The sequence below is a fragment of the Babylonia areolata genome, chromosome 1 (assembly GCF_041734735.1).
Source record: "Babylonia areolata isolate BAREFJ2019XMU chromosome 1, ASM4173473v1, whole genome shotgun sequence".
NCBI lineage: Eukaryota > Metazoa > Mollusca > Gastropoda > Neogastropoda > Buccinidae > Babylonia > Babylonia areolata.
This window is the reverse complement of record NC_134876.1, coordinates 98560950-98574712: the sequence shown is the minus strand read 5'-3', so window position 1 is coordinate 98574712 and position 13763 is coordinate 98560950. Positions and strand designations below refer to the sequence as shown.

Below are 13763 nucleotides of genomic sequence, written 5' to 3'. Positions count from 1 at the left end.
TATTATTATTATTATTATTATCATCATCAGTGATAAAAAAGAAAACTTCTCTTCATTTAATTTTTTTCATTACATTTTAAAATTATTTTTGAAATTGAAATGTTGAAAAATATGTTGATATTAATCTATTGTTACAATCAAGACCATTGTTGTCATAATCATTATTATTTATTGAATGGGGGTGAACTGTGGTGTTTCAGAAAGCTGCACGAATCATGAGTTTCATGAAGAAGATGCTGCCCTCCAGGATGGGGCAGTCCGACAGTCAGCAGGGTCACGGCACCAGTTCTGACACCACGCTGGGACTTACCCACCTCCGCAAACTGTTTGTGGAGTTCCGACAGCCCACCTCCAAAGTGACCCAGAAAGACCAGGAGGACAAGCTGTACAACATGCTACCGCTTTTCTGCAAGGTACGCACGCACTAACGAATGGGGCTGAATTGATGATGCAGGTCATTTCATCCATGGCACATGAGTCTTGAAGATTTAAAACAGGAATAATGGTTGAGGTGATAGTAGCTTTATCTATTGTACTTTGTATTTGAGATGATAGTTTCATCCATGATTACATATAATGATTCTTGAACACTTGAAAGGATGGTTTTGATGGTAGTTTCGTCCATTATATTCTTGAAAGGCTTTAAGATGGAATTGATGATTGAGTTGGTAATTTCAACAGTTAAATACAAGTTTTGAAGGCCTTAAGATGGAAATGATGTTTGAGATGATTATTTCATCCATGACTGCACATCAGTCTTGAAAGTTGTAAAATAGAAATAATTGGAATGGCAGATTCATGCACTACATATGAGGTTTGAATGTTTTAATCCTGTTATTTTTTCATTCCAGGTCTTTGAAAATGCACCATCATCTGACATGACGGAGAAGTGGGGGGATATACTGCAGTTCTGTAGCCATGTGTCCAAACTAATGGTCACCGAGATCAGACGACGGGCTTCAAACCAATCCACAGGTGTGTTGGAATAGACTGGTGTAGCTCACTCCTTGCTAAGTACCATGATCTTTGTGGGCTTCAAACCTATCCACAGGTGTGTTGGAATAGACTGGTGTAGCTCACTCCTTGCTAAGTACCATGATCTTTGTGGGCTTCAAACCTATCCACAGGTGTGTTGGAATAGACTGGTGTAGCTCACTCCTTGCTAAGTACCATGATCTTTGTGGGCTTCAAACCCATCCACAGGTGTGTTGGAATAGACTGGTGTAACTCCTTGCTAAGTACCATGATCTTTGTGGGCTTTAACCAGTCCACATGTGTTAGGATAGACTCATTTAACTCACTCCTAGCTAAGTATGGCAATCATTGTGGGCTTCAAACCAGTCCACAGGTGTGTTAGGATAGACTGGTGTAACTCACTCCTTGCTAAGTACCATGATTACTGTGGGTTTTAAACCAGACCAGAGGTGTGTTAGGATAGACTGGTTCAAATGACTCCTTGCAAAGTATGGCAATCATTGTGGGCCTCGAACCAGTCCACAGGTGTGTTCGGATTCATGGACTGGTTTAACTCTTGCTAAGTACAGCAGTCATTGTTGGCTTCAAACCAGTCCACAGGTGTGTTGGAATGGACTGGTGTAACTCCTACCCCAGTGTGGCAGTCATTGTGGGCTTCAAACCAGTCCAGCCTATGGATTTGTTAATGCTGTAATCAGCAATAATAATGGGTTTGCTGTTGCTCTTTACTTCACTTATATTTTATGATTAATAAATGGAAAAAAAAACCCACACACTACCACAATACAGCGATAACAAGTATCTGTCATTGCTGCCCACAACAGAAGCGGCAAGCCGCGCCATTGTGGAGCTCCTGGAGGTGGAGTCCGGTGTGGACAACGGGAACGGGTGGCTGCTGCTGGGCACCATCAACCTGTTGTCCCTGGGGGGCCAGGCCCTCATCGACTGCATGACCGCCGCCTCCCTGCCGTCCACACTGGTCAAGTGCCTCTACCTCTTCTTTGACCTGCCCCCCGTCGTTGACGGCGACACGCTGGCGCCTGGCTGTCAGTTCACGCCCAACGAGCGACGCATTCTGCTTCAGAAAGTGTTTGTACAGGTGTGGTGAGACGGAGGGGGTGTGGGGGTGAGGGAGAGACAACAGACAGGGAGAGAGAACTCCGTACTCAGAAATCACCAGCCCTTACTCTCACTTATGTACTGTCATTTATCATTGAGAAGGAAAAAAAAAAAAATCCAGGAGTAACAACTGTTGGTTTGTCATTGTTGTAGCAATCTGTGTCATGTGGAATGAGAAAGAGTTAGTGAGAGAGATTGTGTGTGTGTGTGTGTGTGTGTGTGTGTGAGTGAGTGAGAGAGTGTGTACGTGTGTGTGTGTTTGTGTGTAGCAATCAGTTTGGTCTGTTAATTTTCCTGTCTCTTCTACATTGATGATGTAAAATAATGTGTAAACACACCTACTCATGTGCTCAGTAATTAAATTTGTCTGTACATGTGTGTATGTGTGTGTGAGAGAGAGAGAATGCACATATGTACGTGTGTGTATATAGCATTCTGTATGTGACCTTGATGTCCACTGTACAATTTAAACATGAGATACATTTTCGCTTCTTTCTGAGCACACCTAACGAGATCTTATTTGGTAATCTTCCCCCAGGTGCTGGTACGCCTGTGCAACTACATTTCCCCAGCAGAGGAGCTGGCGCGAAAGGATGACCTGAGCCTGTTGTTCAGTGCCATCACCAGCTGGTGTGTTCCACACAACATTCCGTGGCGACAGTCTGCCGGTGAAGTGCTGGTCACCCTGTCCCGACACGGCCTGGCTCCCAGTGTTGTCAAGTACATCCACGGTGAGCCTTGTCCACTGCATATTTCTTGTGTGTGTGTGTGTGTGTGTGTGTGAGTCAGTTTGGTTTAATTGTCTGTTTTTATGTCCCTTCTTCATTGATTATGTAAAGTAATGCATTTACGTGTCCGTGTATGTTTTTTAAGTTTCTCAATGCTTGTACATGTGATGAGTTTAGTGTATCATGCTTGTACAGTTGTGAATGTTTAAAGTTTCTTGACACTTGTGCTTGTAATAAGTAAGGTTTCTCAAAGCTTGTATAAATTATATGTGTGTGTTTTTTGGTTTCTTAATGCTTATACATTATATGTGTTTGTTTAAAGTTTCTTAATGCTTTTGTATGTGTTAAGTGTTAAGTTTCTCGATGCTTGAACTTTACATTTAAAGTTTCTTAAAGCTTGTACATTTGTAAAAAAAAAAATTTTTTTTACTAGTTCATTACATGTGTATGTTCCTTCAAGTTTCTGAATGCTTGCACATAGGTTCATAGCTCTGTGGTGGTGGTTTGTTGCAGACAAAGGCTGTGTGAGGCGATGTGTGGAGAACATGCAGCGAGCTCAGGACCTGTCTCCTCTGGAGATAGTGGAGATGTTTGTGACTGTGTTCTGTTTCCTCAAGGACTCCAGCGAAGTGTCGCAGACTCTGCTGGATGATTTCAAGTCCTGTCAGGGCTACACTTTCCTCACCGACTTCCTGGTCAGGTGTGTGCGGTCTTCTTCTTGTATGGGATTTGATGCTTGTGATAGAGTAAGTCTTCTTGTATGGGATTTGATGCTTATGATAGAGTAAGTCTTCTTCTTCTTGTATGGGATTTGTTGCTTATGATAGAGTAAGTCTTTTTCTTGTATGGGATTTGATGCTTGTGATAGAGTAAGTCTTCTTCTTGTATGGGATTGGATGCTTACGATAGAGTAAGTCATCTTTGACTTGTATGGGATTTGATGCTTATGATAGAGTAAGTCTTTTTCTTGTATGGGATTTGTTGCTTATGAAAGAGTAAGTGGATATAAACATGAATATTTAATTGATTTGACAAAAAACAAGAACGCCAGAGAATCAACAGACAGACAGAAAATACGAAAAAACAGCCGTTTGAAGAACACATGAACAGGAGTCATGATGGCTGCCGTAAAAAGAGGGCGCTAGTCAGGGGGGCAAAGGGGAGGTTACCTACTTACGGGAGGTTTTCGGCTGTAGCTACTTTCGTTTTCTCTGCATAGGCGGATAGTAGTTTGCACAGGACAGGACGGTAAGTATGTTACTTAAACGTAATTGTAGGTAGAAAATTTCCTTATAATTGATCAGGCCTTTAGCCCATATCAGTGGAGGTTGCATGGATACAGTCACTGTTACTTCCAGGCATGTAAACTGTTATGGCAATGAAAATGTGTCAATGAAATAAATGGAAATGTTATGGCAGTATCAGTATCAGTAGCTCAAGGAGGCGTCACTGCGTTCAGTCAAATCCATATACGCTACACCACATCTGCCAAGCAGATGCCTGACCAGCAGCGTAACCCAACGCTCTTTGTCAGGCCTTGAGGGGAAAAAAAGAAAATGGCAATGAAAAATAGTATACTGATAGTGAAGTAAATGGAAATGTGCTGAAATTAGACAGCTGTTTAGGAGAGAGGGGGGTGTGGGGGTGGGTGGGGGATTAGCATTTGACAGGGTTCTAGTGGAATGTAGAGTTGTGTTTTAGTATGATTTGATAGTGCTTATTTGGATTCACTGCTTTTCTTGGGAAAGCTTATTCATGTTGAAAAGAAATCGTAAGGAAAAGAACACACAAAAACAACTGATTAAAAAACAAACAACCTTATTTTTGCACAATAATTTGTTCACATATTTTATGTGGGCACAGTAATGTCTTTTGACAGTGAAAATGTAGAAAAATAAAGGATAAAAAACTAGATTGAAAAAAAGCATGAAATAAAAAGAAAGGAGTGCTTGACAAAGAGAAGTTCTGCTAGTAATGTGTGACTTGCACAATGTGCCTGTGATCAGACTGGAGCAGGAAAGTCTGTACAAGCACTGAACAGTTTGTAGTTCAAATAGTTATGTGTGACTTGCACAGTTAGCCTGTGATCAGACTGGAGCAGGAAAGTCTGTACAATACAAGCACTGTGCAGTTTGTAGTTCAGATAGTTATGTGTGACTTGCACAGTGTGCCTGTGATCAGACTGGAGCAGGAAAGTCTGTACAAGCACTGCACAGTTTGTAGTTCAGATAGTTATGTGTGACTTGCACAGTGTGCCTGTGATCAGACTGGAGCAGGAAAGTCTGTACAAGCACTGCACAGTTTGTAGTTCAGATAGTTATGTGTGACTTGCACAATGTGCCTGTGATCAGACTGGAGCAGGAAAGTCTGTACAAGCACTGCACAGTTTGTAGTTCAGATAGTTATGTGTGACTTGCACAATGTGCCTGTGATCAGACTGGAGCAGGAAAGTCTGTACAAGCACTGCACAGTTTGTAGTTCAGATAGTTATGTGTGACTTGCACAATGTGCCTGTGATCAGACTGGAGCAGGAAAGTCTGTACAAGCACTGCACAGTTTGTAGTTCAGATAGTTATGTGTGACTTGCACAATGTGCCTGTGATCAGACTGGAGCAGGAAAGTCTGTACAAGCACTGTGCAATTTGTAGTTCAAATAGTTATGTGTGACTTGCACAGTGTGCCTGTGATCAGACTGGAGCAGGAAAGTCTGTACAAGCACTGTGCAATTTGTAGTTCAAATAGTGATGTGTGACTTTCAAAACGTGATTGTGATCAGACTGGAGCAGGACGAGAAGGAAGAGTCTGTGCAAGCACTGCGCAATCTGGTGCTGCTTGTGGGGTCCCTGACGACCAGTGGCTACACCGAACTCCGCCCAACCACGTCCAACTCCGACTCTTTGTTCCATATACCAGGATTTGTCGTTCCACAGCCAACTGGCAAAGGCAAGTGTTTAGAAACACTTTGTTTTGTTTTGTTTTTATCCATGTATACCAAGATAAGCTATAATTTATGTAAAACGAGAAGTGAGTTTTAAGGAACATCAGTTTTTTATTATTAAAAGACTCTTTTTTTTGTTGTTGGTAGTTATGTATGACTGGTTTAAGCTTTACAGAAAACCAAAGGTTATTTTTTTAAGTTGCTGTTTTGATTTTTTGTTTTGTTTTTTGCTATGTTTTGTTTTTGTAGCCAAGATAAGACAGAAGAAAAAAAATTACCTATGGATACCAGGATATACTTTGCCTAAAACCAAAAGTAAGTTTATAAAGAATAGTGATTTATTATTATTCATGTTGAAGGGTCTTCGCCTTTTGACAGTCATAGCAAATTTCAGATTGTCTGAATCCTGTCTTGTACAATCGGAAAGAATGTTTGTTATAAACTAACAGGGGTCAGTTTTTCAGTATGTTAATATAAATCTTGGTCTTTTCTTTCAGGTGTTAGTGTACGAAATACTCAGGCTTTCCAAGTATTACAGTCAGTATTCATCAAAGTAAGTGTTTTTTGTAAAATTTTTTGTGTGTACACTTAGATTGTTTTCATTCTGAACTTGAAGAGAAAATCTTTGTGTGTATGTGAGTGTGTGTGTGTGTGTCGGTGTGTGTGTTTCTGTGTATGTGTGTTTGTAAGTGTACATGCTTAGTTGCATGTGTGGTGTGTATGAACATGTGGGAAACAAAGGATTTTTTGTATGTGATATTAGTGACGTGTGTAAAGAATAAAAAAGAAATATTGAATTCACAGAGTTTAAAATTGAACATAACAAGATGGGACATGGATAGTGATTACCTAGAAAAGATGCGGGAAGAAACCAAAATGCTTGTGATGTATAACAGATACTAGTGATGTATAACAAATGATACTGGTGATTTGAAGTGGACATCTCAACACATTCTGAGTGTCAACATTATTATGTGAAATTAGCTTTTGAACAGTAAATTAAAGATTTCCAGAGAAAGTCTTTGTGGCACTTTGCAGGCTATATGCCAGCGCAACATATGATTGTTTATATGCAAACAAATGTGTGTATAGAGATGACTGAATATATGCACTGATATATGATAATAAATGTGTGTGTTTCATTGTGTGCAGGCAGAAACCAGTCACATGTGCAGCACTGTACTGGACGTTCTGAGCAGTATATACCACCAAGACACAGCCAACTACTTCATTCTAGAATCTCAAAACACGCTGTCCCAGTTTGCTGAGAAGATCTTTCTGAAACCTGTAGATATCCAGGTGAGTATGTCACTTTGCTCTGAAACCTATAGATATTCAGGTAAGTATGTCACTTTGCTCTGAAATATATAGGCGATAACCAGCGGGACAAAGGGGAGGTTACCTACTTCCGGGAGGTTATCGGCCGTAGTTTCGTCTGCTCCGCATAGGCGGATAGTAGTTTGCACAGGACAGGAATGTCAGACCCCTGCCGGAGTCTGCACTAGTTGGGTCACGGTAAGTATGTTATTTAAACGTAATTTTAGATAGAAAATTTCCTATATCCAGGTAAGTATGTCACTTTGCTCTGAAATCTGTAGATATCCAGGTGAGTATGTCACTTTGCTCTGAAACCTGTAGATATCCAGGTGAGTATATCACTTTGCTCTGAAACCTGTAGATATCCAGGTGAGTATGTCACTTTGCTCTGAAACCTGTAGATATCCAGGTGAGTATGTCACTTTGCTCTGAAACCTGTAGATATTCAGGTGAGTATGTCACTTTGCTCTGAAACCTGTAGATATCCAGGTGAGTATGTCACTTTGATTCAGAACATCGCTGTGATCATGCACCCACAGAAGACCAGAACAAAATGGGAAAGAAGAAAAACCCATTGTATTGTATTGTATTGTATTGTATTGTATTTCTCTTTTTGTCACAACAGATTTCTCTGTGTGAACTTCAGGCTGCTCTCCTGATGGAGAGCGAGTCGCAGCACTCATTTTTTGGGTATTTTTTCCTGTGTGCAGTTTTTTTATTTTTTATTTGTTTTTCATATTGAATTGGATTTTTCTACAGAATTTTGCCAGGAACAACCCTTACGTTGCCTTAGGTTCTTTTACGTGCATTAAGTGCATGCAGCACACGGGACCTTGGTTTATCATCTCATCCGAATAACTAGCCTCCAGATCACCACTAAGGGTCTAGTGGAGGGGGAGAAAATAACGGCGGCTGAGCAGTAATTCGAACCAGCACGCTCAGATTCACTGGCTTCCTAGGCGGAAGCGTTACATGAAACATTTTTACTTTGAAAAGAAGAGGGAAGCATCAGATCTTGTGGCTTGTTGCCCTGCCTAGAAGACAAGACAGGACAAAATCTTTATTATCGAGGGTAATAGATAAGCAAGTAACATGCTTTTTTACATCCAGCCCTCGCACTAAAGAGGGAATAAAGCTAAAAAAGTGAAAATGAGCACAAAATCAAAACACAATCAAAATATCATTATTTCACCATTCAAAGCCATTCCACAAAAGGAAGAAGAAGAGAAGAAAAGAAAAAAAAATCATGAAACACACACACACAAACACACACACACACACACACACACACACACACAAATGCACCCACTCAAGAGAGAGTGAGAGGGAACCCACAAATTGTTGAAAGCAATGTTGGATTTCAGGTGACGTCAATTTTTGTGAATAGGTACATTTTTAGATTTTGCTTAAAGTTGTTGTGGTTAGTTATATTTTTTAAATGTGATGGTAAGTTATTCCAATATGTTCCCCTGCTGTATGTTAGGCTGGACTTAAAAAGATCAAGATTTGGACGAGGTATATGCAGCTTATGTACATGTCTTATGTTATTTACTGGGAAGTTATTTATACTACGAAGGGAGGGGTGAACAGGAGGGGGTTAGGTTATATGTCTTTGGTTAGATTCTTAATTCAGTCATTATCACATTCATGATCTCATGTTGTTATTGCCTCATGCCATGCTATAATTTTGGGTAGAATTATTCTTGGATGAAGATGTGTGTGTGTTGCTTCACTTGCGCTGTCAAACACAATACATAGTATTGTATTGTATTGTATTTGTTGTGCTGTCAAACACAATACATAGTATTGTATTGTATTTGTTGTGCTGTCAAACACAATACATAGTATTGTATTGTATTTGTTGCGCTGTCAAACAATACATAGTATTGTATTGTATTTGTTGTGATGTCAAACACAATACATAGTATTATATTGTATTTGTTGTGATGTCAAACACAATACATAGTATTATATTGTATTGTATTTGTTGTGCTGTCAAACACAATACATAGTATTGTATTGTATTTGTTGCGCTGTCAAACACAATACATAGTATTGTATTGTATTTGTTGTGCTGTCAAACACAATACATAGTATTGTATTGTATTTTTTGCGCTGTCAAACACAATACATAGTATTGTATTTTATTGTATTGTATTTGTTGTGCTGTCAAACCCAATACATAACATTGTATTGTATTTGTTGTGCTGTCAAACACAATACATAACATTGTATTGTATTTGTTGTGCTGTTACACACAATACATAGTATTGTATTTGTTGTGCTGTCAAACACAATACATAACATTGTATTGTATTTGTTGTGCTGTTAAACACAATACATAGTATTGTATTGTATTTGTTGTGCTGTTAAACACAATACATAGTATTGTATTGTATTTGTTGTGCTGTCAAACACAATACATAGTATTGTATTGTATTTGTTGTGCTGTTAAACACAATACATAGTATTGTATTGTATTGTATTTGTTGTGCTGTTAAACACAATACATAGTATTGTATTGTATTTGTTGCGCTGTCAAACACAATACATAGTATTTTATTGTATTTCTTTTTGTCACAACAGATTTCTCTGTGTGAGATTCATTCTGCTGTGTGGGGAGAGCATGGCCAGTGCAGTGCCAGTTCTTTTCTTCTTTTTTTTTTCTGCAAGTGTGTTTGGTTTACTGTCAGAATGAATTTTCAAACCCTTTTGTTACCATGGGTATTTTTATGTGCTTGCTTCACATGGGACCTCAGTTTATCATCTTATGTGAAAGATTAGCACCCAGACCAGCAGTCAGGGTCTAAAGGAGGGGGAGTGAAAATCCTGGTCTGTGTATATGGGACTTGAACGTATGGACAGTTACTTCCTAGTTGGCCACATCCTTTGTCTGGGACAGTTAGTTCCTAGTTGGCCACACATCCTTTGTCTGGGACAGTTAGTTCCTAGTTGGCCACACATCCTTTGTCTGGGACAGTTAGTTCCTAGTTGGCCACATCCTTTGTCTGGTACAGTTAGTTCCTAGCTGGCCACATCCTTTGTCTGGGACAGTTAGTTCCTAGCTGGCCACATCCTTTGTCTGGAACAGTTAGTTCCTAGTTGGTCACATCCTTTGTCTGGGACAGTTAGTTCCTAGTTGGCCACATCCTTCGTCTGGGACAGTTAGTTCCTAGTTGGCCACACATCCTTTGTCTGGGACAGTTAGTTCCTAGTTGGCCACATCCTTTGTCTGGGACAGTTAGTTCCTAGTTGGCCACATCCTTTGTCTGGGACAGTTAGTTCCTAGTTGGCCACATCCTTTGTCTGGGACAGTTAGTTCCTAGTTGGTCACATCCTTTGTCTGCAGTTGTATGCATTGTTTGTTTGTTTTTCAGAACAAGTTCTTTGAGCTGCTGGAGTTTGTGGTTTTCAACCTGAACTACGTGCCATGCAAGGAACTGATCAGTCTCAGCATCCTCATCAAAACACAGCAGTAAGTGTCAGTCATCACTAACAGCCCATCGTTTCCTTTTCAGTTCACTTACTCAAGGAGGCATCACAGCGTTCCGACAAATCCATATACGCTGCACCACATCTGCTAAGCAGATGCCTGACCAGCAGCGTAACCCAGCTCACTTAGGCCTTGAGGGAAAAAAGAAAAAGGAAAGGGATAAATACATTGCTTTTCAACAAAGTGTTACCTAGACTTTAGAAATATTGAAAGGAGAATGTCCACTGAATCATTTGTGGCATACTGATTGCTGGAATCGCTCCATGTTTTAGATTATTGTGATGGGAAAATGTTTGGTAAGTCATTTGTGACATGTTGTTTGCTGGAATCACTTCATGTTTAGGACTGTTGTGACAGGGAAATGTTTGATAAATTATTTGTAATGCACAGATGTTGATTTATCAAGTGTGTATATTGGTCAGTTAGCTATTTGTATGTCACATATGAAAAGATAATATCAAGTGTATATTGATGAAATAACGAATTTTATATTACATATGAAAAGATAATATCAAGAGTGTGTATTGGTCAAATGATGTATTTGTATGTCACACATGAAAAGATGATATCAAGAGTGTATATTGGTCAAATAACAGATTTGCATATCACATTTGAAAGATGATGTAGCCATACGTTTTTTCTGTATATTGGTCAGATAATAATTCGTATGGCACCGATGAAAATGTGATTTAACTACACATACTCTACCGTTGCCCACTGTTGCAGACTCCAGCAGGGGTCAGATTCCTGTCCTGTGCAAACTACTACCTGCCTATGCAGAGATAACGAAAGTAGCTATGGTTAATAACCTCCTGTTTATAGACTATATCCCTTCTGTGTCCCTGCCTGGCGCCCTCTTTTAAATATGTTTGATAAATGTAGTTTTAGGTAGAAAGTTCCCCTTGTAGCCATACATTGTGGCGGGTTGGCGTTGTTGAGAGGGCCAGAAATAGAGGGCCCAGAGTGTCTGCGAATCAATTGTGATCGCGCCTTAATTTTAGCCCGATCTCCCAATCGAACCATATAATTATGTGACCTGGTTGAAGACAAAATTTGACAAAAAACAAGAACGCCAGAGAATTGACAGACAGACAGAAAATACGAAAAAACTTAGCCGTATGAAGAGCACAGGAACAGGAGTCATAATGGCTGCCGGAAAAAGAGGACGCTAGTCAGGGGGGCAAAGGGGAGGTTACCTACTTCCGGGAAGTTATCGGCCTTAGCTACTTTCGTTTTCTCCGCATAGGCGGATAGTAGTTTGCACAGGACAGGAATGTCAGACCCCTGCCAGAGTCAGCACTAGTGGGTCACGGTAAGTATGTTATTTAAACGTAATTTTAGATAGAAAATTTCCTTTGATAAATGTAGTTTTAGGTAGAGAGTTCCCCTTGTAGCCATACATATGTTATCTTTGTTTCAGCTCCCTTCCCAACAGCATCCTGTGCATGAAGACGCTGCTGAAGATACTGCGCTACCACAGTGTGTACCGAGATGTGTTCCGGGAAGTGGGCATCCTGGAGGTCATGGTCACCTGTCTGCATCGCTACGCCGCCCACCTGAAAGAAATACACACACCTTCAGAGTCTGGTCAGTGGTGTGCACGCTGGAATAGGGTGCACGGTGAAAGGGCTTGTGTTTTGTGATTAGAGAATTAGTGTTTATTGTTGGAACTTGAAGATGTAGCAGTGTCTGTTAGTTTGGTCAGTTACAGAACTTGTCACGTCTTTGAAGTGGATTTTTTTTTTTCTGTGTTTGTGGGCTTCAGCTCCCACATTCAGTCGTATGTTGGAGTGGGGTATTTTGTGTATGTTTTCGGGGATACATTCTTGAAAGTTAAAAACAAACTTGTGTTTTCTTTAAATTTGAAAAAAGGTATTATTATGTCTCTAAAGAAAAACAAACAAAACCCACTTTTGTTTTGATTCATTAAGTTTCTTGTAATCTTTGAAATTGAGATGAAAGTCCTTTTGATATTTGTTTATTCTGGGGGTGTTATTGTTTTTTCACGTAGTATAACTTTCTCTCTCTCTCTCTCTCTCTCTATTATATATATATATATATATATATATATATATATATATATATATATGCATATGTGTGTAAACACACATTTATACAAGTAAATTTTTGATTGATTGATTGATTAATTGATTAATTTCAATTGATTATGTATGTATTTATTGTTTGCAGAGGAGGAGGTGGTTTTGTCTCAGGAACAGCAAGAGTTGGGTCACCTGGTCATGGAGGCTTTGTCCGTTCTGTTGACAGGAAACAGTTCAAATGCTGGTAAAAGAACCAAACTTTACCTTTGATTTACCATGCTATTATTCTGGTCTGTTGTTTTTTTTTGTCCTGATGAACCTTTTTCTTTCAAGTTTTGTTACATCAAAAGAGGAATAACAAAAGAGACAAACATGGACGTTCTGGTCTACAGTTTTGTCAGGTTCAGTTGCAGTTTCAGTTTGGTATGTAAGTGTGCAGACTGATCTGTATATACTCTACAACATGTCTGACCTATGCATAGCTAGTCAGACCTTAAGAGCCTTCTAAATGATGCATTTAACAATAACGGCAGCAACACACAAACGCACACACACACACACAGAAGGCAGACACACACAAACGCACACTCATATTCCAACAGATACATATTTACATGCATACATCTGTGCACAAACTCATACACAGCATTCTAAAACCTACCTGTGGCCTGTGCAGGTGTGTTCCACCAGTGTGGAGGGGCGCGGTGTGCCCACAACATGGTGCCCTACCCGGAGTGTCGGCAGCAGGCGCTGAACATTGTGCAGCAGCTGGTGCTGTCCCCTGGTGGGGACGACGACATGGGCACCCTGCTGGGCCTCATGCCCACCGCCAACGTTACCGACCTGGAACTGAAGACGCACATTCTGAAGGTAGACCTTGATGGGGATTGACAGGGTTCATTAAAAGTTGAGGACCACGCACATTCTGAAGGTAGACCTTGATGGGGATTGACAGGGTTCATTAAAAGTTGAGGGCCACACACATTCTGAAGGTAAACCTTGATGGAGATTGACAGGGTTCATTAAAAGTTGAGGACCACGCACATTCTGAAGGTAGGCCTTGATGGGGATTGACAGTTCATTAAAAGTTGAGGACCATGCACATTCTGAAGGTAGACCTTGATGGGGATTAACAGGGTTCATTAAAAGTT

At 40.1% G+C, this 13763-nt stretch overlaps 1 protein-coding gene across 2 annotated transcripts in view; it reads left to right on the top strand.

Moving 5' to 3' along the window:
• The window catches only part of LOC143290088 (WD repeat and FYVE domain-containing protein 3-like), a 120711-nt gene that overhangs the window by 6548 nt on the left and 100400 nt on the right, over positions 1-13763 (top strand). For both annotated transcript variants that reach the window (XM_076599386.1, XM_076599381.1), the window contains exons 2-13: positions 201-413; positions 852-975; positions 1800-2074; positions 2633-2825; positions 3336-3522; positions 5599-5765; positions 6258-6313; positions 6913-7059; positions 10455-10552; positions 11991-12157; positions 12761-12856; positions 13289-13482. In XM_076599386.1, the coding sequence (XP_076455501.1) occupies positions 216-413; positions 852-975; positions 1800-2074; positions 2633-2825; positions 3336-3522; positions 5599-5765; positions 6258-6313; positions 6913-7059; positions 10455-10552; positions 11991-12157; positions 12761-12856; positions 13289-13482 (1902 nt within the window). In that variant the 5' untranslated portion in view covers positions 201-215. The remainder of the gene's footprint in view (positions 1-200; positions 414-851; positions 976-1799; positions 2075-2632; positions 2826-3335; positions 3523-5598; positions 5766-6257; positions 6314-6912; positions 7060-10454; positions 10553-11990; positions 12158-12760; positions 12857-13288; positions 13483-13763) is intronic.